The sequence below is a fragment of the Camelus dromedarius genome, chromosome 14, assembly GCF_036321535.1.
Source record: "Camelus dromedarius isolate mCamDro1 chromosome 14, mCamDro1.pat, whole genome shotgun sequence".
Classification (NCBI taxonomy): Eukaryota; Metazoa; Chordata; class Mammalia; order Artiodactyla; family Camelidae; genus Camelus; species Camelus dromedarius.
Window position 1 is genome coordinate 65490776 of NC_087449.1, and position 25718 is coordinate 65516493.

The following is a 25718-nucleotide window of genomic DNA, read 5'->3' on the forward strand; positions in this document are numbered from 1 at the left end:
GCATTTCATAGCATTGTATGAATATAACACGTTTTACTTTTCTGCTCTCAGTGGACATTTCAGCTCCAGATTTTTTGCTCTTGCGAACAGTTCTGTTGTCCGTGTCTCCTATTATGTGTGTAAAAGGAATTCTTTAGGAAATGCCCAGGAGTACAGTTGCTGGGGTATAGGTACGCAGATCTTTTACTAGAGCTGGTTATTCCCAGCTGTATATGATTCCAGAAGTTTCACAGCCTTGCCAACACTTGATAGAGCCAGCCAGGCATTAAACCCTTTGCTAATACTGTGAGTTTGCACTATCTTAGAGTAGTTTTAATTTATATTTTCCTGATAATTACTGATAATAGGCATCTTGTAATGCATTTATTGGCCATTTATCTCCTTTCCCATGAAGGAACTATGGAAATCTTTTGCTCGTTTTTCAGTTGAATTTCTTCTTTTTGATTTTTAAGAGTTCTAGATACTCATTTTTTTAAAATCTGTGTTGCGAATATACTTCCCAGTTTGTGGTTTATCTTTTCTTGTTTTTTTGTGGTAGAACTAGTATATTTTTAATTTTTATGTAATTAAATTTATCAGTCTTTATGATTTGAGTTCGTAGTATTTAAGGAATCCTTCGATGGTTGTAAAGGCAGACTCCTAAATTTATTGTCTTTCAAGGGTTTTTTTTGTAATTTTGCTTATCATATTTAAGTCTTTAATCCCCTGGAATTGGTTATTGTATGAGGTAGGGATCAAGTCTGTTTGCTTTCATGTGTAGTGTATATTGGGACCAGGTGTCCCAGTACCACCTTTTGAGAAGTCCAGCCTCTTCTGCATTAACTTATAGTGCCTGTTACGTTAGAAATGAAGTTTCCAGAAATGCGTGAATGTGTTTCTGTTTTGCTCCATTGGTCTATCTGCTGCTGTCCCAGTGCCTCGCTGTCTAGCTTTGGAATAACTGTTGACATTTGGTATGACGGTCCCCCACCTTGTTCTTCTTTCTCAGGGAAGATCTCAGTTATTGGCGCTGGGCGGCTCCCCACAGCTTTTAGAAGCTTTAGGTCTCGCTCCACAGCCGAGCCCGTTGGTGTCGTGAATGAACTTGCATCGAGTGGCTCTAGATCCATTTGCGTTTTGGGCCTTCCTTACTCTCGCTTCTCCACTTGGACGGTCCCTTCAGGTCACATTATGAAATACTTCTCTACACTGTTTCCTGCATCCTAAGTTGCAGCCTACCCTTGAGAGGATATAGAGCAGATTTCAAAACCTTTGTCTCTTGTGGTATGTCTTTGTGGTAGAACTTTGCTTGAAAATCCAGCCCTAAGAGTTTGGAGCCACTGCTCAATTTGCTGCCTCCAGAGAGGAAACTGGCTGATTGGAATTCTGCCTTGGCTGCATTTGAGAATCTAGTGCTGTGGAGGGGAAGCTTGCTCGGGTGGCTTTGCTGTCTTTATGGGACAGTGCTGCACGAGCTAATGGGAGCTCATGAATGCTCTTGTTATTAGTAACGCCCAAATGCGGGAAGTGTGTCTTGGTTTGGAATTAGAAAGGTTTGTGGGAAGTTTTCTTGGCTCTGTTTTCTCCTTAAGATTTATACAGGACACAACAGTAAGGTTTTGTTTTGTTTTGTTTTTTCTGTTTTTCTAACTCAATAATAATTTTTAAGGAGAGATTAGCTAACCTCAGTGTCACAAGTTTTTCTAAGAGCGCTGGTATTTTGGCCAGTTGGGACATAAGTGCACATTAAAATCAAGAAAACGCCTTTGCTTCCCTGCTTAGAAGCTTGGAGACAGCTGCTACTTCACATTTCTTTTGACTCCCCTGAACCAGGACTGTTTTGGGTAGAAACCTTCCTTTCTGGAGATAAAAGCTCAGCAAATAGCTGAGCAGGCCTCCTCAGGCCATGGGTTTGTTTTGTGTTGTGTTGTTTTGTTTTGCCACCAGGAGCTAGAAGTACATGATCTGATATTCTTCAGGGTCTTTCTGAAACCCATGGAATTAAGGTGAAGCCAGATTTAACATTTCCTGCTTACCTGTCCTACTACCATTCGATTTTTAGGGATCTGATCAGGCCTTCCTTGTATCATTTTTGACTTACTGGAGGCTGTGCTTTACTCAGAACTTCTGAGGAGACCTGAGCCTCTATGTAGGCAAAGGGCAAGTGGGCAGCCAGAGGCCCTGCAAGGAGGGGCCTTGGGGCATCGTTAAGGTCATTTAATGATCAGTCAGCTCAAGTCATAACACTGTGGTAGGTGTCAGTATTACTCATTCAACTGTTTGTGTGTGTGATCCACCTTGATTTGATTCCAGACAGTGAAGGTCTTAAATTCTCGAGTATAGCTAGAACGGCTCAGGAGCTGCATTTCTCACCTCTGCTTCCTGTAAAGCGCAGCACAGGCCCAAGGCCACACCTGACCTAGTCTTGCTAGGAATCCCGGGAATGGAAGGTGGTGGCAGGAATAGCTCTGAGGAGCTGCTTTTGGGCAGGCAGGCCCTGGAGGAGATGTGCGCAAGCGGGACTTGGTAGGCTGCTTCGGGTTTGTCTTTAGATTGCCGTTGAACTGACTGTAGTCCTTTCACCCCCGTTTGGCACATTGACGGCCACTGTTAACCTCTGTTACCGGGGAGCACTAGTCACATTCCGTTCCCACCCATGCCCATGGGAGGGAGGCATAAAGTTTAGTTGGGACTTCTTAGAAATTAAGTCATAGGGCTAAAAATTGTACAGCTTGACTACTTGGTTAGCATCCTTTCTAGAACAGTTGAGCAAAAGTGTACAGAACTGTGCTGTTTCCTATAACTAAAGGGAGCGAGCAAAGACAGTGTCTTCAAAGCATCTGGTTGTGACATCAGAGCTTTTCTGATTTGGATCATATGTGACAAGAATTTTTAAGTGGTGCAAATCAGGCCAGTTTTCCTCTTATCTGGGAGTAGTATGTAACCTTTAATCTCTGCTGCTGTCTTTAGAGTTAACACTTGCTTCTTTATTTATTTGCTGCCATACGTGAGTCACTGTTGACATGATTGCGTCAATTCCCAGGAGAGGGCCCCTACTCTTACTGTTAATGCTGTGTTAAGATGGAGGAATTCTGGTACCTCGGTGCATCCGAACAGCACATTGGCTTTTATGTCCAGAAAGCAGTATGGAATTACCCTTGTGTCCTGAGGGAGAAAAGTGAGACAGCTGGAAGAGGACACGGGTAACTCAGGGGTAGAGCAGACTGCGTTCCCCAATCACACAGCGCAGAGCGGCAGAGGGACGGCCGCTGTGTGGGACCCGTCATAAAGCCTGGGCCCCTGGGGCCAGCGGGCCCGAGGGTGCTTGGGTAACACTGCAGGTTGTACAGTGTTTCTCCCATCCTCAGCTCGGCACCAGAAACAGGTTCTTTCCAGCTTTAACTCTCAGTGGTTTTGACTTGATTTCTGCTTAAAAAGTTTATAGTCTAAGCCAGCAATTTTCATCCTGGGGTTTGTGATACCATTATATTCCACGTTATTATAAGAGAGTAGTTTTAAAGTTCAGTAACAAAGTTCATTGTAATAAATGTTCTTTGGCCTGAAGTTACGGTGTCATGAAGTGAAATCATGGGATGTTGCAAGTCCCCCAAGCTGGACCTTTCCAATCTGTCTATCATAGTTAATTCTGTATTGACGCGTAGGGACAGCTGGTAAACCCCAGAGTGGTCCTTTGTAGAGTAGCAGGTACCTTTTCTTAGCTCATTCCTGCTGAAATGTTTAATGTACTATGTGTTCTCATTCTCTTTATGATTATCTAAGAATGGAAGCTGGGGCTGGGCAGATACAAGACTTTTTAAATTGCCTCAGGATTTTAGGTAGGTATACATTGTTTCGGTGGTTCTGTTGGGGTCTTTGGGGAGAATGCTGATCTCTTTACCTGTGTTATCTTTCACACTGTGAACTTGCCCAAAATAGCATTGTCATTCGCTACTCCTAACAGTCCCCTATTCTTTGACTTTATAGAGTGCCAGTAGTTTTGGGGCAGCCATGATAAGGCAAGGAAGTCACTTACAGAAACTATTCTTTGGAATTTTTTTTTTTTAATTCAGTTAATTAAACTAGTTCTTTAAGTTGAACTTAGTTTTGAGTTTCTAGTCCTTTTCCCGAATGGAAAGAGAATAAACATAATAGCTGTCATTAATGAGCATATGTGCCAGGCCCGTCGTAGGCATTTCATTCCTGACCACAACCTTGGAAAGGAGGAGCTCCTGTTGAACTGTCTCTAGTTTACAGATGAGGAAACGGAGTCTCAGAGAGGTTAATTAACCTTCCTGTGGACACATGGCTGTAATGGAGGACGGGGAAGAACTCAGTATGGCACTGGGGGTTCCAGCTCATCACACTGTTTTGGTTTGTGCTGAGTGTAGGTAAATGGGTGCAGGCGAGAAGTGGTCGTTTGGTAGCAGAAGGTGCTGACTTGGGATATGTGGGTCTCCTTGGCCACACCAGTGAGATTTCTGGCATTGCCAGGGCTTGGCTATGTGCCTGTGACTCCCAGGGGTGGGTGTGGCCAGCCCAGAAATACAGCAAGTTCATCTCTCAGGCCAGTGTAGGCGTTTGGACCACTCAGATCCTTGTCTCTTAAATATAGTTGTTCTCTTCAGCCAGTTCAGCTCAATTCTGCTTTCTTTGAGTCAGAATTTTGAAAAATCTATAATGCTTTTGCTATTTATAGAAATACCAAGTTTGCTTTCTCTTACCTAGGGCTTTGTGTGTCATTTGTGACTGTGATAACAGTTATTTTTTAGTCAGGCAGAAGAACAGACATTGTAGCGAGTCCCCACCCCCGTGACTTTCTGGTTGTTCCAGTGTCCTATCCAAAAGATTTCTGTATCTTTCACAACATGCCACATGCTGTACTAAGTGCTTTATAAGCATAAGCTCTTCTTAATGTCACAGTCTGCTTCTAAAACAGAGGCCAGGGCCCTGAGGGCTGTCTCTTTGGAAACCCTACTCCCTGCCCTGACTCTGGCTTCTCTGTCAGCAGAGTGGGGCTCTGTGGCCATGAGTTCAAGTCTGAAGTCTCCTCACAGAGGAATTTCTAGCTTTCTGTTCTCCTTCATTGCAGAGGGCTTTGATTTCTCTGGAGAAGTGAAGCAGAACTCGATAAAGGCCGTTTCTGAGGCTTTCTGCAGCTGGAAACTCTTAAGCTTTTAAAACTCTTGATTAATGAAAAGTTTGTTGACTTTTTAGAGTTGTCTCTGGAACTCAGGTTTGAGTAATAAGAATGCAGAGCTCATCTGTCAGTGTCCTCCCTTTGTGTCACTTTTTTGTGTCATTGTCCAAGAGTGACCTTTTAACAACATGTGGGCATGAAGGAAAAATTATTTCCCAAGAGCAGGCCAAGAACACCTCTTTGTCTCAGACCAGCCTCAACATACAGCTGAGGGTGGTGAGGGTTCCCCCCCGGGAGCACTTTGCCACAACCCAGATCAGTCCAGCGGAGGGGGCTGGCTAGCGTGGGGTGACTGAAGTCACCAAGGATGGTGACATTGCTAATATGCCTGCAGAACAAGAGGTGCCAGGGTTTTGATGTGAACATAAGGCACGCTTCTTGTACGTTTGTGCCGTATCGCACCGGAGGGAAGAGAGCCCAGTCTTCCACACCGCGTGGTTTGTTTCAGAGATCTGGGTCCATCCAGCTTTCTGAAGATGTGTATTAGGTGGCCAGCGAGGCTCCCAGCTCTCCTCTGGGTAATCAGCCTGACAGTAGCAGCAGCCAGGTTCACAGAGGGGTCCCCAGAGAGTAACCCATACAAGGCAGCAGGGCCAGCCACGCACTGCCTGGGCCCTCGCGGGGAGCCAGCCTCCCTCTGACAAGAAGGATCACGGAGACCTAGATATGAACCAGGAGGGCAAGCCCTCTGAGCTCGTGTCACAAACTGCGATTAGGGACCTGCAGGTTGTTTCCATAGACTACAGCCAGAGCCCTGGTAGTTCGGACGCCTGTGTTCCGAACCCCAGCGAGCATGTGCATGCGAGTGGCCCAGAGCGAGGCCCCGGGACCACAGGACCTTTCAGTCCTCGTGGCGACTTGGTGTGGGTGCCACGTGGGGAGCACAGGCCTCTCTCCTGTGGTGACTCGGGGGAGCTCTTCCTGCATTCTGCTGGCAGCTGTTTGCCTATCTCATGGTCCTCTTCCTTCTTGCCATGCCTGTCCGGGTGAGCTGTCTTGAATCCCAGGAATCTGTGAGGTGTTCCGGAGTTGAGCTGATCCTCCTGGGTCGTGGTGAAGCAGTGGTGAGGAAACCCACGTGGAGACCTGCCGTCCAGGGCTGCGGGGTCAGCGGGGAGCCTTGGTCGCGCTGGTAGGGGCCTCAGTGCCCACATGGTGGCCAGAGGTGTAAGTGACCAGTTATTTTACCATTTGTCCCACACTGCTGCTCCTCTTTGGTCCCTGTTCTTTCCCTCCAAGCAAAATCTGGCCACCCCTGCTGCCCCTGATGGCGATTATAAGCTCTTACCACAGCCTGGAAGAGCCTGAGGTCCGGTGGGTGTCTCCTTGCCACACCTTTCCTCCAAGCTAAGCAGGAGGGGCACACCTCAGTCCGAGACAGCTCTTACTTGGACAGCAGTGGGCCCCTCCACCTCCCTCCTGGAGTTCTTTTGCGCTGAGAGCCACTGTGAACCGGCCACTTGCTGGCCGTTGTGCAAGACTGGCCAAATAAGCCCAGGTTTGGTTTGCAAGCTTGTCTGGATTTTTCCAAGATCTTTGCCTGAGGTTAATCCAAAATTCAGGCAAAGGAGATGACTTCTTCCACATCTAAGGAGGAGGATGTGGTACCGTATAGTATTTTTGTGCTTTGAAGAGTAATCTTTGCTTCTGTTCCTTTTATTAAACAAATGTGATAGAATGGCAAACTTAAATGCCCCTTTCCCTCCTTTCTTTGCAATGAGGAAGTCTGTCTTTTATTTTAAAATTCAACTTGCAGAAATGGATTGTACTTGATAATTTGCTGTACATCCATAAAAACCATAAAATATAAAAAGCAATGTTGCTGGAGTAGCTGTTCTCATTTCCTGGCAGTCATTACATGCTTCCAATACAAAAACATTTTTCTCCTAACTACCCTTTCTGAGCTCAAAAATGGATTTCCCTCCAGCCCCTGTTATTCAATTATCACCTCGGGAAATGCAGAGATAACTGATGATCCCTTTAAAACACCCTGCAGCCTGCCACCCTCTCCCATCCTTCATCTTTTGTCCCGTTCTTGTCATTAAATGTTACATTGCCTGTATGTGTTTTATAGGGTGACCCTGACGGATGTCACTTTGATACTGTGCAGGGATAATAAGATTGCACGTATAATGAAAGGCCGATAAATAGAAAAATGTTTACGAGATGGAGAGTGGCAGTTTTAACAGTTTTATGGCTGTCTTTACTCTTCTCCCCTTTTGCTGGTAGAATTGTGGTTTTTGTTACGGGAACTAGAAAACATCAAGAAGGGTGATGTGGTGACAGAGCCAGCGGCGCAGAAAGCCCGCTTGCCCTGTTGCTGAACCCCAGTGAGATGAAGTGCTCAGCTCATGGGAAAGAAAACTGATTTCAGGGAATGAATTCTTGAGGTTTGGGAGGCCCTACAGAGAAAATGAGATCCCTTGTGTTGGCATTATTATATTTAAACTATTAACAGTCTGTATTTAAACAAACAGTTCAGTAAAGCAAAAATAAAAACTCCCCAACGGGCGCTTATGTGTGGGTCCGTGTTAAGTGGAGGCCAGTCATGTCGCTGTGTCAGGGCTGCCCAGCTTCTGTGCCAGAGGCTGCTGTGGGCCCCGCACGTGGCTGGGAGCCCTTCCGTTCAGGCTTTAGCGCACTTGTGATGGTCTTGATCTGTGTCTTCAAATGAACCATTTCCAAATGTGTTGCTTATTTTTTGTTACTGTTTTGGTTAAGTGGAAGAACCTTCTGTTCAGTGCTCAGCTGATAGATGGATTTCTTAATGGAGCTGCCTGGAGAGCTGGCAACAAGAGTGTGGAGGTCAGGAGATCCACCCCAATGACCCTTGAGTCACCTCCATGGTTTAGCACTGTTAGAAATCACTGCTTTAATTAGATGATTTTAGCTGGAGGTAGGTTGGAAGGATGCTCCGTAGCATGTGCAGAAGTCTTTTCTTGAGGGACTCTACCTGGTCTAAACTCTCAAATTTCCTCAGGGAAAGAAGAGTCAGTGGTTTGGAGTCAAGAGGCTTGTGAAGGCCCCTTGCTTGGCATGTCTCTGTGACATCCATCGCCTAGAGCCAGAAGGCGGCCAGAGGGCACCTCCTGCAGCCTGAGCCTCTGGACGGCCCAGGTGTGGTGAACAGGCCATGAGGGGTGTTCATGGCTGTGGGCTCCCGGAGTCCATCCGATCTTATCTCTTATCTCTGGAGTCTGTTCTTGGTATGGGAAGTAGAAAATATTTCTCCAGGCTTGGGCATAATTCTGATTGTGCACTTGTGCCCACCAAACGTGTTTCTGCTCTTGGTCCTCCTGAGAGCTGCTTCAGGCGGTGTGGTTCTGTAATTCACGGGTGCTGGGGGTGAGGGGTCACCCTGAGGTGGGAAGACGGCTGCCCAGTGTGATGCCGGGTGCACAGTACTCTTCTGTGCTCTTCAGCCACCGCTGTTTAGGGTTCAGATACTATTGAACTGAACTCTGTAGATCAAAGGTAACCTGAATTTGAGCCTCTGGTTAAAAAACGGACGGCTCTTTCCCCTTAGTTCACAGCAGAGTGGTTAAGAACAGAGGACGCTGGAGCCAGACCCCGGGGCTGCCTCTTGCAGTGCTGTGATCTTGACCATGTCACTTCGTCCCCTGGGCCTTAGCTGTCTCATTTGTAAAGCAGAGATAACGAAGGTATTAGGGTGTCATGAAGGTTAAATATATTAAGGCGTGGAAAGCACGTATGTTTAGCTACTGTTATTTTAGGTTTTATGGCCCAGTAAAAGTTTGTTGGTTTGTAAATAAAGCCACTGGGTCCGGGGAAGTGGTGGCATTGGATTCCTAAGCCCACCCTCCAGCCCATGACCCCTACCTTTAGAGCAGCTGCTTCCAGCATGTGCAGGGGTTAAATTTTCACTGGCCCGTGGGAAATGAGAAATAAGAACAGGGTAGTCATTTTGGATAACACTAAATGTCAAACTAAGGAACTCTTATTTGGAGATTATCTTTTCTACCTTTTTTAGTGATAAAATGTCATTTCTTTTATAAAATAGTGGTGAGATCAGGCAGTTATTTTTAATGACCTTGCTTGGCAAAATGAAAAGGTGGCAGTCTTGCATCCATTTCTCAAAAGTTTTATCCTTTCAGAGTTATTTTCAGGTTAATTTTAGTTCTTTGGAAATACTCATTCTATTAGATGTTTATTGAACACTCATCATGTTCAAGATATTACCCTAGGCCTCGCAGATGAGGCGGACACAGAACTGGGAATTGGGTAGGCTCGTTCGTGGTTCCAGGCAGAGGAGAGCCTGTGTACACAGGAGGGAGGCAAGAATGGAAGAGGAGTGAAATCACGTCACAACCTTGTGGTTGGGGAGAGAGGCAGCCAAGGAGGGCTTCAGGGAGAAGATGGAATCTGTGATGACCGGAGCCCTGAGTGGTGAGGAGCACCTGGAGCAGACATCAGGGAGTCAGTAAGGAAGGGTATACCGGACTGCATCCTGCTGGCAGAAGGAAAGCACTGAGTGAGCTGGCTGTCAGGTTTGGCAGAAGCCAAAAACCCGGAGAGCTGGGGAATGCAGTCAAAAGTTCTTCTGGGGACAGAGGAAAAAGCCTGGAGGGAGCGGTGGGGCAGTGGGGTGTTTGTTCCTGTAGGCCTTGAGGAGCCTTCTGTGATTCGGGGAGAGGAAAGTTGACGCGGTCAGAGCTGTACTTTGGGAAGACTGATCTAGTCTCTGTGTGGGAGGGGACAGGCCAGCCTGACACCTCAGGTCTGGAAATGCGAGTTAAGGTGTGGGACACCTGCAGGTGGCTGAGGTCAGCGACTAAAGCAACGTAGAGCTTAGGAAATCTCATTACAGTTTCGGGTAAAAACTGGTCCCATTCCTTCACCGTGTTCAAATGTAGTGGTCATAATGTTAAAAAAAAAAAAAGAGAGAGAGAGAAGAAAGAAAAAATTTTTCCTTCTTTGACCTGCACAGGGATTTACAGAAAGGGCAGCGGGAGTGCCTGGTTCGGGAACATCCCTGTGAGTGTCTTCGCCTCATCGTTACAACCAGTTAAACCCAGGAGACCTTCAAGTTCTTCCAGAGTCTTCCTGTTCCTCCCTTCCCTTTGTCCTTCCCGGGAGAGGAGCTGAGGTGGGTAGGGAGGGGGAGGAGCCTGCCCGGAGCAGGCGGCCTCCTCACACCGGTGCTGCACGTAAGGGCTGGGCCCTGCCGGCCATGGGAACGCTGGCGCCTGTGATCCTGCCTTGTGCCTTCAAGCGTATCACCATCCTACCAGATGCACCTGAGACCGCAGAGGTGGTATTTAACCGTGAGCAGCAGAGCTGCCCACAGTGTCAGGGCTCCTTTAGGGATTAGGGGATTCGGTTGGTTAACAGAAGGAGGAGCCCAGGAGAGCGTTGCTTTAATTACCAGAGTCCTTGCTGGAGGACAGCCAGTTGCCTGCTGCAGAAAGATCTGTAAAGGTGGCTGCCCCTAAACACGGTGGATGGTTAGACCCAGGCCCAGCTTCTCACCTCACATGTTCCAAACAGTTGTCCGAGCAGCCCTTGGATCCTCGGGGAGTGAAAGGAAAGAATGACTCGTGTGGGAGTCTGTGCCAGGAAATTTTACCGACTTGCTTCACTACCCTTGAATGAGTAGTTTTTGCCAAGAAACAATGCAGCTGTAACTCCCAGGCGGGGTGGCCTGAGCTCGGCTGCAGGGCAGGCACATCTCCTGGGGCCCTGGGCTGGGGAGCAGTCTGGGAAGCAGCTCTAGGCCATGTTTCCTTCTCCCTCCTGCCCCACTGGATTTGGGGCCTTGCTTCATCACTACGCACCACTTCCTGGAACTTCTCCTTGGAAAACATACTTTTTTTTTTTTTTTAAAAAAAAGCTTTAGGTCTCTCTGTTCTATCCAGAAAGTAAGTGGTGGATTTCTTCACCCTCTTTACCTGGACCACCAAGGAAGGAGCCAAATGGTGACTGAAGGGCATCGTTCAAACAAGTTTTAGAGAAACAACACTTTGACCGATAGTACACTGGTGTTAGACTTGAGGCTTTGTGTAGAGATCATTTAGCTGCGCTCTCTCTGCATACTCAAGTTAAAATAATTTGGCATCAGCATAGTTAATAATCTATTGTAAAGATGTAAGATAATTTCTCTCACTGCTTACTTCCTGACCGCGCAGTGGGGTGTGTGTGTCAGCCCTGCCCCGCCGTCCAATGACAGTGGGAGGTGGGCTCGGAGGGCCTGTAAAACAGCTTCAGAGAGCAGCTGTATTCGTAATGCCGCTATCCAGGCCTGCCTCCCCACCCTCCCTCTCTTCTGCTGCCCCCTCCATTTTAGTAGGAGGTGCCTGGCCCAGAGTGGATGCTTGTTGAAACTTTGGTAAAGAAGAAATTAACTTTCCCTCACGAGCTGAAGAAGCATTTGTGGGCGGCCTCTGCTGGGTACTGTCTGGGGCCGGTGCCTGGGTACTCCCCGTACCGCGGGGACCTGGATTAAGTGACCTCCTGCCTACCCGCGCCCACCCCCCCGCCCCCCGCCGTGTACAAGGAGGCGGGACGCTGGTGTTCAGCGCCTCCTGTAACAGCTGGAAGACCAGTGATCGTCACAGGTGCTTTCTGCTGGTTCCCAGGACCACGCTGTGAGAATGAAAGATGAAGGACCACTGTTCCGTACACTGAATTGAGAGTGGGGTGTGTATGTGTGCGGGGTTATTTCCAAAAGACTGAGGCCTTCCTCGGCTCGTAAAGAGAAGGCCTGACAGTAGGTGGCAGCCCTGGACTCTGCACCAGGGTCCCTGGACCTCATCTTCCACCACCTCGGGGTGTTCAGACTCCTTTGGAAGGTTGTAGCACTAATAATATGTTGTAATCGCAAAAAAACTGAACTCAATCTTGGGTGCACCCTTAGGCTTCTGATAATGGGGTGAGAATAATTGACTGCCTTTTCCTGTCTCCACACCAGTCTCCCAGAGGGCCCCTGTCTGAGCAGTCAGTGCTGGGCTCAGGCAAGAGGGTGCCCAGGGAGCGTGCTCCAGGCTCGGTACTGGGGACAGACGTGCTTGCTGAGTGAATCTTTGATACTTGAAATGCTTACAGCGCGTTCCTCTTCAACAAGCTGTTCTATGCTTTCATTTCCCCAAGGTCCCTTAGAGAGAAGACATGCAACTCATCTTACTTAAAAAAAAAAAAAAAAGAAATTATCTTTTTTAATTGGGCAGGACAGGTTACAGGTTTTCCTCCCTTAGCATTGCCCATGGGTGTCTGAGGGAAATCAGACAGCAGTGGCATTCATGGGCAGCTCACCAAGCGCCTGTGGGTTAAACTGATCTGCTAGAAGATTGGAAGGAGGCTGGGTCAGGCTGTCTCCTGCAACAGGGCTGTCCATGCCCTCCTGGCCCCCTCCCCGCCTTGGGCCTTGGAACTTGTCTCCAGGCAGCTGTTTACCCAACAAGCTAAAGCAGAACTTACCTGAAAAGCTACCTGTAAGAGCTCTGAGCTGCCCTGACCCCTGTTGCTTCAGCCCACATGCCCCAGAGCAATGCAGGGAGCCTGCCCTGAACTTGCTGGACTGGCAGCAAACATGGGGGAGGCCCACAGAAGTAAAACGGTGTCAGAGGAGGAGGAACCATTTCTCCAGTGATTCCAAGTGGCCCAGGATGCTCTCAGATGGAGCCTCTATCCACCTGACTCCTCTGTGCTTCCCTCTCTCCTCCCGGCCCCCAGCCCACCCAGATAGAGCGCCACGCTGAGCAGCTTATTCCTCTTTCCCTTCTCATTCTCCTGTGCCTGGCACTCCCCACCCCCTGTTTTTCTTTCGGTGGAAAATCAGAGAAACCTAACGTGGCTTGTTCTTCAACCCTGGGAAAAGATCTGCTGTGTGTGGAGCACCTGCCCCACGGAGGGAAGCTGGTACCTACCACCAGGAGCAGAGCTCTTATTGCCAAGGCCTTTTGCAGATGACCTGTCAGGAAAACCCACCCCACCCTCCACACCAACAGAACCGGCAGAGGAGCTGGAGAAAGAGAATCTGCTAAATATAGACCGATGGACGGAGGGCTCCTCCTGCAGGAGCTGCAGCCTGTAACAGAGCCATCGGGAGACGTCACCTCCCTTCTCTTCCTGTTTTGCTCGGGCACTAAACCAGTGTAGTTCTCCCAGCTGTGTGCAGTTAGAGCACCGGGATGCGAGGTATGCTGACTGTGAGGCCTTGTTGGGAGACGAGGTGAGAGCACTGGGAACAAAATGATCATTAGAGGCCGTTCGTGTCGACAACATTTATGCCTCTGTGTTTGCTCACAAGCAGACGCGGGAGCTCATTTGCAAGGCTGCCTTTGTGGAGCTGCCTTCTGATCAATGGTGGCCTGTGTTAATGTTTCAGTAAGCTATTGATTTCTGCAGCAGCTTTTGTTCCCTGAATTTATGTGCAGTGGGTCTCCGTGGCACACACTATGCATGTTTGATTAAAGTTCAATTGACTTCATTCCTGGTGAGGCCCCGAGCTGCTTCACTCCCTATTTGTAGAACCAGGGCTTTTCCCGATGTAGTCTTTTGTTTGTGCTCAAGACCTAGCCACCCATGCAGTCACCAATAGGCTGTGCCTAATCCTCCTAGATTTGCTCCATTCCAATGTTTAATCCCTTCCTAGACATTACTGTGGTGGAGAGGCAGCTGATAAAACCTGGTCTGGATTTTCTTCTTCTTCTTCTTCTTCTTTTTTTTTTTTAATTTGTTAATTTCATTGATGTGCAACTGTGCATACCATATATACCGTAAAAATGCACCACTTAAAATTGCAGAGTATGGTGAGTTTTGACAACTGTATACACCGCTATAAATAGCACCACAGGTGATTTGTAGAACTTCCTCGTCACCCCAAGAGATTTCCTCATGTCCTTTATAGGCAGTTTCCTCCCCCTCCCCCTCCAGACTCCATATGACCACTAATTTGCTTTTAGTGATTATAGATTTGCCTTTTCCAGAATGGAACCACACAGTCTGTGTGGCTGCTTTCACTCAGCACAATATCTTTGCGCTTCATGCATGCTGTGTGTTACCAGTAGTTTGTTCCGTTTTACTGACATACAGTATTCTCGTGAGTGGCTCCCAGTCCTCCTGTTGAGGGGCTCTGTGGGCTGTTCGCGGTTTGGGCTACTAAGAGTAAAGCTCCTGTGAACATTTGCATCAAAGTTTGCGCGCGTTTTTACTCCTTTTGGGTAAACACCCCGGAGTGGAATCAGTTGCTAGGTTGTAGGTACATGTTTGCTTGGCTTTGTAGGAACTGCCAGTTTACAAAGTGGTTTGACCGTTTTACATTCCCTCCAGCAGTGTGTGAGATTCCTTGTCACTCCCCCGTCTTCCGGAATATAGAAATTTATCGTCTTTCATGTTGACATCAGCAGCCCTTTGGGCTTGGCCACTTTGATCCCTGGTACTCAGATAATGGAATCTCTTCCAGGTTTCTTGTTTAAAAACTTACTTAAGTGTTGTCAGAAAGTTAATATTTATTTCAGTATTAGGTTTGTGTGTGTGTGTGTGTGTGTCCTGATTTTTCTCACATACTCGGAGAGGACACGATGCAGGAGTGGAGGTTTAAGGTCGTGAACCTGAGCTTTTCCTGAGTTCTTTTCTGTCTGGTGTCTGATGTTGGGCCTGAACCCTGGCTTCCCCTATCTGAATTTGCAAGTTACACCATCTTTTAATACCATTTGAAACTCTCTCAAAATGTTCATGTTGGAGAAATTGAAATGATCCGTCGTAGCCGTGTGAGTCAGTGGTACGCACAGAGCAGCGCTGTGCAGAAACTTCAGGGCGGCCGTGGGTCACAGCCTTCAGGTCAGACCGAGGTTTGACAGAGACCCTGGTGGTAGTGCCTCCTCACCAGCTTTCTCTCCCACTGTTTCCTTCTGTGTCCTGTAGCTTCACATTTCCCCTACCTCCCAGGCCTCTGTCATCCCCTGGCCCCTTCAACAACTTCAGCTAAAGGAGGAGGTGAGAGGAACCGCTTTGGGTTTCTCCTTCTTTCTGGCTTTGGGATTGGGCTGTGATTTACAGCACCGGCTGCCCTTTTGAACTAATAAAGCACACCACTCTGACACAGTGTTTGAAGGGTGATGGTGACCTGCCCTGGTTCTGTTCTCTACTTTCTCATAGGAAAACCAGAGCCAGGTCACTTTTTATGTCAGCACAGTTCTCTTAATGCCCTATCGGATTTATAGATTTGTGCCCTCCAGCCAGCCAACACCAGAAGATCAGTACAGATAAATGACTTTACAAGTCAGGAAGGTAGGAAGTGAAGAGGCAGGACCCAGGAGGTTTCTCAGATGGTGACCTGGGCTCAGGATGCTCCAGTCACCAGGGGGACAGTTGTAGCCCGCATTTGTAGAATAACATGTAATAGACAAGTTAGAAATACACAGGCAATTACTACGTTTTCCCTTATTCCGGTGCTGTCTCATGGAGTGGAAAAGAGACGGGGAAGGGTGTGCACATGCAGTCAGGCATGTGTGGGCTCGTCCTTGGTGGCTGGCTCCTGGCCTCCTTGGCCTGGGGTCTTGCTTCATGTGTTAAGTCACAAGCCTGTGCACTGCTGAGCCCCTTGGGGCTGGGAGTGCCAAAGATGCCATTTTTTTCAAAGTGCATTTGGGCTCATGTCTGCTTGCAGTGGTTTTTTTAAAAAGATGTCTTGCCTCCCATTCTTCCGGGCTGTACATGAAAAGAGGAGCTCCTTTTGCCTTAAGCACTGTGACATACGACATTTCATCTTTGCACCAGCATACCGTGTGGTGTGTCCCCACTTGGTCTTTTTTGTCAAGCCCCAGTCTTGCCTTGAGGACTCTGCCAGCTTGTCCACTGCAGGCATTGGGGGGAGCGGTTTTCCTGGTTTTGGGGTCTGTTCTTCCTGGCCTTCCTCCTGGCCCGAGGTCCCACCACCTCAGTTATTTGCTTTGGTTATTTCTGGAATAGTCTAACTGGCCAGGCATTTCCCCGGCACACCTGTGTGGAGTCACTGGGATGCTGTGTGGAGAACATCCCATGTGTGCACACATGCACACACTCACGCACAGAAAGGGCAGGGATTTTCCTTTCTGTCGATTGTTTAGTGATGCAATGCAGCTCTGGTGCTTAGCACAGTGGCGGCGTCTGGCGCACAGTAGGCACCCAGCAGATACCTGTTGAGCCAGTGAATGTTCCTGATGTCCAGAAGTCACGCTCTGCGGGGCTGACGGGACCGGCCCTCTCACCGGCGCACGAGCAGCCCTGTGAGCATGACTCGAGCAGGCCTGGGTCCCCTGCCCCCGACTTGCCTCCAGTTCCCCTGCTCCCAGGCCGAAGAGGAGGCCGTGCTGGGAGACGCGGGCGCTCCCCTCACAGCTGGCCTTTCTTCCTTGCAGGGAGAGCTGATCACCTTCTATTACTACTGGAAGAAAACCCCCGAAGCAGCCAGCTCCCGGGCCCACCGCCGGCACCGCAGGCAGGCCGTGTTCAGGAGGATTAAGACCCGCACTGCGTCCACGCCCGTCAACACGCCCTCCAGACCCCCATCCAGTGAATTCTGTAAGTGGGGGCTTTGGGCACCAGCCACGCGCTCAGTGTCCAAGCTCAGGGCCTGCCCTCATGGGCAACCTGGGCACAGCTTGTGTGTGTGCGCGATGCCTGAGCTCAGCATCTCTCAGTAGGGAGAGTTTTACAAATTATTCGTACATTTAAATTTTTCTGATAAGCTCAACATCATTTTTATGTTTTACATAAATGTAAGTCTTGGCCTTAGGTGTTTTTGATAATTTCAGAAGTGTTCTCCCCCAGCGGATGATGGTGTGCTGTGTGCATTCTCACTGCGCTAGTATGGTGGCCACAGTATGATCAGAGTAACAATTTCTTCCTACTTTACCAAGATCAGTCTCTTGGTCCTGGAGTGCCTCGTAATCTGAGATGACAGCAAAGCCCAAGCTTTCTTATCCTCTAAAAGTCAGAAAATAGTGCCTTGTGGTTCTGCCTTGGCCCAGGGCACTCACCCTGAGGGCCGTTTATGTTGCTTCTGTAAATAAGAAATAATCCAGTAGGGCCAGGGGCTGGGGCTTGAGAGGGAATTGCTCAGGGTGCTTGGGCGTGTCAGGGAGGCACAGTATTCGAGTTCACCAGTTGTGGGTGTCGGTGCCGGCCACCCCAGGGTCGGTGTGTAACATCGGCACCCCCTACCCCCCCACAACTGGCAGGGCAGGCCCTTGGGCACCGCCCCTGAGTTCTTCCTTCTGATGACTGGCTGGCTGGCCTGGAGAAATTCAGAGTAGTCCTTCCTGAACACTGTCCCACCTCAGCCTCCTGGGCCGCTCTGCCTGTTGGCTCAGAGTCTGGGGCAGGTCGGAAGAAGTAAGTGGTCCCAGGCTTGGCCGAGCATAACGGTGTCCCCCCCACCCCCTGTGTGCCTGTGACACCCAGTGGACCTGAGCTCAGCCAGTGAGGATGACTTCGACAGCGAGGACAGCGAGCAGGAGCTGAAGGGGTACGCCTGCCGCCACTGCTTCACCACCAGTAAGTGGGGCTGGGGCTGGGGCGGGGCAGTCAATCACTGGAGCAGGCCAGGCCCAGATGCTTCCCCGTTCCAAATGTTTGGGGAGTTGAATTGAAAACCCGTCAGGGCAGTCATTGACTTGACGTGTGCACTGTCTTCAGGGCTATTCAGAAAGTTGAAGATCTTTATTTTACTTCACTCTCCTGTGCGCAGTCAGTATGGGGTGCTGACCAGTGGGTAGGATAGACTTGCTCGAGGTTGGGGTGGAGGCGCCTGTGTTTCTTGAAAGTCTGCTGCCAGCTCTTCCTGGGTCTCCTGAGATGAGATGAGGGTGGTGGATATTCCTGAAATCCTCCCCGTTCCAGGAAGAGAGGAGGACAGCATGAGCATCTGAGCCCCCTGAGGATGCGTCTGTCCGAGCCCATAGAAGGGTCCCTTTGCTCGAATGTCTGTCCCCAAAGATGTTGGGTTTTGAGTTTGGGCCCACCTCTCTTTCTCACGCAGCCTCCAAAGACTGGCACCACGGGGGCCGGGAGAACATCCTGCTGTGTACAGACTGCCGCATCCACTTCAAGAAATACGGCGAGCTCCCCCCCATCGAGAAGCCCGTGGACCCCCCACCATTTATGTTCAAACCTGTCAAAGAGGAAGACGATGGGCTCAGTGGGAAACATAGCATGAGGACACGGCGGAGTCGTGGCTCGGTGAGTCCTGTGGCCGGCAGCCTGCCCTCAGGCGCCGCTGACCACTGCTCCAGGTTCCTGGGAGGCTGGGGGCCAGCGCCCACCAGGAAGACAGGAAGTGTTTACTTGCGGCAGAGAAACAGACCCCTGGAGGTGGAATGATTCGCCCAAAGGCATTAGCTTTGCCTGCGGGGTTGGGAAGAGCCCTCTGTTCCTCGCATCTTCCTTGGGCAGTCAGCAGGTGTTGGTGTTGAGGGGCCAGATACACGCCCTCAGCTTCTTTCTACAGGGAGCTCTTCCGTCTGGGTTTCTGGCTCATTGCAGGCTCTCCAAGGCTCTCACACCTTCCTCTGGCCCGTGGGCCAGTCACCCTCTTGTGTCGCGTATCTCCGCTATTTGAAACTTGCAATCTCTTTTTTAAATATTTGATCCAGTTTGGGGAAACTTTAGGTACATTTTTCTACTCACTGCATAGCCTCTTCCATTAGAGGCTTGTTTCCCAGGTTAAAAATACGACAAGGACTTTTGAGAGAAAAGTTTTCCCAGGTGAGGGGCAAAAGGTACCGCCAGAGTCTCCCTAGAGCGCTGGCCTCCCCAGTGGCACCGTGCACGTTCCCCTGACCCTGGCGTCCTGGCCTCTGCTTGCTCAGAGGGGAGCTGGTGGACTAGCATGAAGCACTGTACCCCCGTCTCTCCTGAGCCCCCAGGCTTTGCAGAAACATTACTAAAGGCTTGGTGGTTTTAGGAGTTGAGCTGCATTGACAGCTCAGCTCTTTGGGTCACTTCCCATTCTGTCAGATGAAATCAGCGTGTGTGTGTGTTTGGATCTGGTGGGAAGAGTGGGCAGTTACATGGAGTAAACAGAAAGGGGGAGGTGACTTCAGGCTGACTTTCGGTGTAATTGTCACTCCGGGGAACGTGGCAGAGTAGCTGCCTTCGTCCCCCAGAGGGCCTCCCTCACGTCAGCTGCCCATCATTCAGGACAGTCCCCGAAGATGTGAGCTTAGTTTAAGCTGTGAGTTTTTCTCTTTTTCCATGTGAACCCACCCATTCACCCCCTCCTCCCTTTGCTCCACATTGACCCTCATGCAGCGGGGGACGGCTAGAGGTGCCTGTGGTTTGCCAGGGGCCGGGATTTGCTGTGTGGCTGTTGGTGGGAACTGCTCTTGAGGCTCCTGTGGGGGAGTGGGCTCAGGTGGCCCGTGTGGAGACTGGGGTCCAGTCTGAACAGCCTCCCTTTTGGGTGGGCAGATGTCTACACTGCGCAGTGGTCGAAAGAAGCAGCCAGCCAGCCCTGATGGTCGGGCCTCGCCCATCAATGAAGACATCCGCTCCAGCGGCCGGAACTCCCCCAGTGCTGCCAGCACCTCCAGCAACGACAGCAAAGCAGAGACAGTGAAGAAGTCGGCCAAGGTGAGGTGCTGGGGGCCGGGGTGGGAGCTGGACACCACTGACACCTGGGGTGGCTGCTGGAGCTCAGCCCCCTTGAGTCCCTCCCATTCACAGAGCTTCCCCAGTCACCAGCACAGCCTCAGCCTGAGGCTGCAGACTGGGGCCTGGAGAAAGGGGGTCCCTGCGGCTCCCAGCACTGACCCTCAGGGGCCACCTCTGCCTTGAGATTCCTGTCCCCAGATACTTGTTCCTTCCTTGCTGCACTGGCCCCTTCTAGAGCTTTCTTGCCCCTGGGGATGGAGCTCAGAATGCGGGACCAGGTGTCAGCCGGCCACAGTCTTCAGAGGCTGCTGGGCCATCCTCCTCGACCTGAGGCTTCTTGTGGGCTTTCCCACTGCAGAAGGTGAAGGAGGAAGCCTCGTCACCTCTTAAGAGCACCAAGCGCCAGCGGGAAAAGGTGGCCTCTGATACGGATGAGGCCGACAGGACCAGCTCCAAAAAGACAAAAACCCAGGTGAGGTTTTCAGCTGAGTCAAGTGATGGCAGCCAGCAACTAGTGTCTTTTGAAAAGCTCCCCTCCCAGATTCTCCCTGGGTGGTGGCAGTGTCCTGGCTTCTAGGGAGGGGCCTAGAGTGGCCCCCGAGACTGGCTGGATCAGGGCCGGGCCCGTGGTCCCTGGAGCCACGCTCGCTGCCTCATTGCACAAACCTTGCTATGGTCCGGGTGCCAGCATCGCGGGGCGGAGAGAGCCACCCTCCCCTAGAGCCTCCATCCTCCCTTGTCTGGCCCTAGGAGATCAGCCGGCCCAACTCACCGTCTGAAGGCGAGGGAGAGAGTTCAGACAGCCGCAGCGTCAACGATGAGGGCAGCAGTGACCCCAAAGACATTGACCAGGACAATCGCAGCACGTCCCCCAGCATCCCCAGCCCTCAGGACAATGAGAGCGACTCAGACTCCTCGGCCCAGCAGCAGATGCTGCAAGCCCAGCCTGCAGCCTTGCAGGCCCCCGGCGGGGCTGCTCCAGCAGCCTCCTCAGCCCCCCCCGGAACCACCCAGCTGCCCACATCAGGGCCCACGCCTGCTGCCACTTCTGTCCCTTCACAGGGCTCCCCCTCAGCCTCCCAGCCCCCCAGCCAGCCGCAGGCTCCGTCAGCTCCTGCTCCCCACACCCACATCCAGCAGGCGCCTGCCCTACACCCGCAGCGGCTGCCCTCACCGCATCCCCCGCTGCAGCCTCTGACAGGGCCAGCAGGCCAGACGTCTGGCCCGCAGCATCCCCAGCCCCCGCTACACGGTCAGGGCCCGCCTGGCCCTCACGGCCTCCAGGCTGGGCCTCTGCTTCAGCACCCAGGCCCCCCTCAGCCCTTTGGCCTCCCTCCCCAGGTCTCCCAGGCAGCAGCTCACCCTCACACCTCCCTGCAGCCCCCAGGCTCTCAGTCGGCCTTGCAGCCCCAGCAGCCCCCACGGGAGCAGCCCCTGCCGCCAGCACCCTTGGCCATGCCGCACATCAAGCCCCCGCCCACCACGCCCATCCCCCAGCTGCCGGCACCCCAGGCCCACAAGCACCCACCTCACCTTTCAGGGCCCTCACCCTTCTCCATGAATGCCAACCTTCCACCCCCACCAGCCTTGAAGCCCCTGAGCTCCCTGTCCACCCACCACCCTCCTTCGGCCCATCCTCCTCCCCTGCAGCTCATGCCTCAGAGCCAGCAGCTGCCCTCCTCCCCGGCCCAGCTGCCTGTGCTGACCCAGAGCCAGAGCCTGCCCCCTGCCACTGCCTCCCATCCTCCTGCAGGCCTCCACCCCATCCCCCCTCAGCCCCCATTTGCTCAACACCCCTTTGTCCCTGGGGGCCCTCCTCCCATCACCCCTCCAACTTGCCCCTCCACCTCCACTCCTCCGGCGGGACCCGGTCCCTCGGCCCAGCCACCCTGCTCTGCTGCTGTTTCTTCGGGAGGCAGCGTACCTGGGGGGGCAGCCTGCCCACTCCCCACGGTCCAGATCAAGGAAGAGGCTCTGGACGATGCTGAGGAGCCAGAGAGCCCCCCGCCCCCGCCTCGGAGCCCATCCCCTGAGCCCACGGTGGTGGACACCCCCAGCCACGCCAGCCAGTCGGCCAGGTATTGGTCCCCAGGGATCTGGGGTTGGGGCAGCCTCGGCCTCGGCAGGGACCCCAGCGAGACACCGGGCCTTTTTTAGGTTCTACAAACACCTGGATCGGGGTTACAACTCGTGTGCGCGGACGGACCTGTACTTCATGCCTCTGGCGGGATCCAAGCTGGCCAAGAAGAGGGAGGAGGCCATCGAGAAGGCCAAGCGGGAGGCCGAGCAGAAGGCTCGAGAGGAGCGGGAGCGGGAGAAGGAGAAAGAGAAGGAACGCGAGCGGGAACGCGAGCGGGAGCGGGAGGCAGAGCGAGCCGCCGTGAGTTGGGCCTCAGGCAGCCCTGCCTGGTGGGCTCCCAGGGGGCTGGTCCCGTGGGTGGGCTGGCCCCGCGCACCTGCCTGCTTTCTCTCGGCACCACGTGCTTTACCTTCGCGGCCCCGGGAGGCTCGGTCACTGCAGGGTGCAGGCGGGCAGCGTGGCCCAGACCCCCGCCCCCGGACGACTGCGCCCCAGGCTCATACCCTCCCTTCCTTTCGCAGAAGGCGTCCAGCTCCGCCCACGAAGGCCGCCTCAGCGACCCCCAGCTCAGTGGTCCCGGCCACATGCGGCCATCCTTCGAGCCTCCGCCAACCACCATCGCGGCCGTGCCCCCATACATCGGGCCCGACACGCCAGCCCTCCGGACTCTGAGCGAGTACGCGCGACCCCATGTCATGTCGCCCACCAACCGCAACCACCCCTTCTACATGCCCCTCAACCCCACCGACCCGCTGCTGGCCTACCACATGCCTGGCCTCTACAACGTCGACCCCACCATCCGCGAGCGGGAGCTCCGGGAGCGCGAGATCCGGGAGCGCGAGATCCGGGAGCGCGAGCTGCGAGAGCGCATGAAGCCGGGCTTTGAGGTGAAGCCCCCGGAGCTGGACCCCCTGCACCCGGCTGCTAATCCCATGGAGCACTTCGCCCGGCACAGTGCCCTCACCATCCCCCCGGCCGCGGGCCCCCACCCTTTCGCGTCTTTCCACCCGGGCCTGAACCCCTTGGAGAGGGAGAGACTGGCCCTGGCGGGCCCCCAGCTGCGGCCTGAAATGAGCTACCCGGACAGACTGGCGGCCGAGCGGATCCATGCTGAGCGCATGGCATCCCTGACCAGCGACCCCCTGGCCCGGCTGCAGATGTTCAACGTGACCCCGCACCATCACCAGCACTCGCACATCCACTCTCATCTCCACCTCCACCAGCAGGACCCCCTCCACCAAGGTGGGTGCCCTCGTGGGGCTCTGAGAGGGTGGTGGGTTGAGCTCTGGTGTGAAGGAGGTTTGGACCCCAGACGGAGCCTCTGCCCCAGAGCAGAGATTGCTGGCTCCTGGCAGATCTTAGGATATCCAGCCTCCACCTAGGAAGCCGTTGTCCTTGCTGGGCCCCTCAGCTCTCCAGAGCTGCAGGTCCCCCAGAAAGCTGAGTCACTCTGAGGCCTTCTGCCCACAGCCTCATGAGAAAGCTTAGTTTCTTGGTCCTGTGCCCGGGGTAGGGGGCGGGGAGCGGGATGGAGAGGAGCAGCCTGTACTCATTGGAGCAGGTTAAGAGCAGAAGGCAGGACCCAAGGAGCAGGACGAGGCTGGGGGCCTTTGGGGCCAGGTAGAGACACCTAGCACTCCCAGGGAGGCTACAGGTTGTCACTGAGTGGGAACTTTTCCGTTCTCCTTCAAGGAATGGGGCTTGGGCTTCTGCTGGTTTTGAGCTGGCTCTCCTGGCCAGGGCCACCCAGTCCTGTGTACTCTGGGAGCATGAGCTTCTGAAGGCCCGATGACTGGCCAACTGCAGGTGCAGACTGGTCTGAGGCGGAGACAGGACCGGCTGGAGCCCTGCTCCCTGTGCAGCTCTGCAGAGCAGCCAGACGGGGTGGGAGACGGCCTAGCCCTGCTCCCAAGTCAGCAGATGTGCCTCCACCCTAGGCCAGGGCCTGCCATAGGGGCGCGTGGGTCCGCCCCCGTGCTGGGAACGGGATGCGGGACAGAGTGGGCCACAGAGGGAGGGAGGGCAGCCCCTTTATCCCTGTCTGACGAAGGAGCCAAGAGCTGTCACACCCACCCTGTGGTCCCAGCGCCTGGCACCTCGATGCCACTTGTGTGATCAGCGGATGTAGGTGGTCCTGTGTGAGGACAGACAGGCATTCATTCACACCACGTTAGTTCATTTGACGGATGTCTGCTGAGCACCTGCCGAGGGCCAGGCCCAGCTGTAGATGCTGGTGACACCCTGTCCTTTAGCTACCACGCCTGGTGGGCAGCCAGTACACGTCTCGGTTTATGAAGAGCAGTCAGCGTTCCGAAGGAAAACTGAGCAGGGAGAGGGAGGAAGAGAGCTGGGGGCAGCTTGGCAGTTGTAAAGAGGGCAGTGGGCTAGCCTCACCAAGAAGGTAACTGCTGAGCCAAGATGCCACTGGGGTGAAAAGACGAGGAGGAGCGGCAGGAGCACCTCCAGGCTGAGATCCAGCGCAGAGGGCCCGAGGCCAGGCAGTGCTGACTCCAGGGAACCAAGGGGTCCCCTGGGATTTGTTGCCAGCAGAGAGCCCCCCTGGCTCATGGCCCCATCCGGCAGTGCCTGCTTTACTGGCCTTTTTGGGGTTCGACAGCTGAAGGGCCAGAGAGGCAGCCCTGGGAAGGGTGCTGGTCCAGCCAGTGGCTGGGAGGAGGAACACTGGCTGGGGCAGGACTGGAGTGGCCTTGGGGTTCCTGTGGACCTGCCAGGTGCAGGGCGGGGGCGGTTGGCCCGGTGGGCTCTGCTGATCTGGAGTCCTCAATGAAGCGAGTCTGGGGAGGCTCTGCCTGAGGGGGGCACGCGGTAGTGGGAGGAGAACAGGTGTGTGTAAGTGGTCAGCTCTTCGCTGCTTTGTTACTTTCTGGAGGTGGGAGGAGGGCAACAGCCACTTTGGGTCAGGGTTATTGGTGACCAGGAGCTAGCTGTGGAGAGGACGGGGTCACTGGGGGTTACCGCCAAGGAGGGTGCCGCCTGCATCTGCACTTCTGCCCCCTTTTTAGGCTCAGCCGGCCCAGTTCACCCACTGGTTGACCCCCTGACCGCTGGCCCTCACCTGGCTCGTTTTCCCTACCCACCCGGCACCCTCCCCAACCCTTTGCTTGGACAGCCCCCCCATGAGCACGAGATGCTTCGTCATCCGGTTTTTGGTAAGAACGCACCTGGGGGAGGAAGGGTCCAGGGTGAGAGGTGGGTTGGTGGGCTGGCCCGGTGTCCCTTCCGTTCGCTTATTCGTGTGTTGAGCACAGACGTCCTGTGTGTTGGGAATCTGCTTGCGGACAACACAGGCAAACTCTTGTCCCCAGAGAGCTGGGGGGTGGGTATAAATGCCCAGTGAGTGCCAAGACCGTGGGGGACAGTGGAGGACAAGCAGAGGTGCCAAACTCAAATGAGGCTCAGGGAAGGTGTCTGTGAACGAGAAACACTGGGCTGGGGACTGGGGCCCCGGGCAGGGGATCCAGGGGTCGTTTTCCTCTCTCCCCTGGGGGTCTCTGCTCTAAGGGTCCCTGCTGAGTAAGTAGCTTCTTGCTCGTCCCCTGTCCCCTTGGGAAGCTCTCTCCTGACCTGACCTCTTGCCTCTGGCTGTGTGTTTGGCAGGCACCCCCTACCCCCGCGACCTGCCTGGGGCCATCCCACCTCCCATGTCGGCGGCCCACCAGCTGCAGGCCATGCACGCCCAGTCGGCCGAGCTGCAGAGACTGGCCATGGAGCAGCAGTGGCTGCACGGACATCCGCACATGCATGGTGGCCACCTGCCGAGTCAGGAGGATTATTACAGGTGGGGCGGGGCGGGGCGCGGCCGGATGGGGCAGGGCGGGAGGCCCCTGACCTGGCCTAAGGGCCGCCCCT

General features: G+C 53.2%; 1 protein-coding gene across 5 annotated transcripts in view; it reads left to right on the forward strand.

The window, feature by feature from the left end:
* Nucleotides 1-25718, forward strand: part of RERE (arginine-glutamic acid dipeptide repeats) — a 269676-nt gene that overhangs the window by 241080 nt on the left and 2878 nt on the right. For all 5 annotated transcript variants that reach the window (XM_031463992.2, XM_064494092.1, XM_031463994.2 and 2 more), the window contains 10 exons: nucleotides 16534-16696; nucleotides 17579-17671; nucleotides 18156-18355; nucleotides 19586-19747; nucleotides 20127-20240; nucleotides 20519-21846; nucleotides 21926-22148; nucleotides 22370-23090; nucleotides 24872-25018; nucleotides 25467-25647. In XM_031463992.2, the coding sequence (XP_031319852.1) occupies nucleotides 16534-16696; nucleotides 17579-17671; nucleotides 18156-18355; nucleotides 19586-19747; nucleotides 20127-20240; nucleotides 20519-21846; nucleotides 21926-22148; nucleotides 22370-23090; nucleotides 24872-25018; nucleotides 25467-25647 (3332 nt within the window). The remainder of the gene's footprint in view (nucleotides 1-16533; nucleotides 16697-17578; nucleotides 17672-18155; nucleotides 18356-19585; nucleotides 19748-20126; nucleotides 20241-20518; nucleotides 21847-21925; nucleotides 22149-22369; nucleotides 23091-24871; nucleotides 25019-25466; nucleotides 25648-25718) is intronic.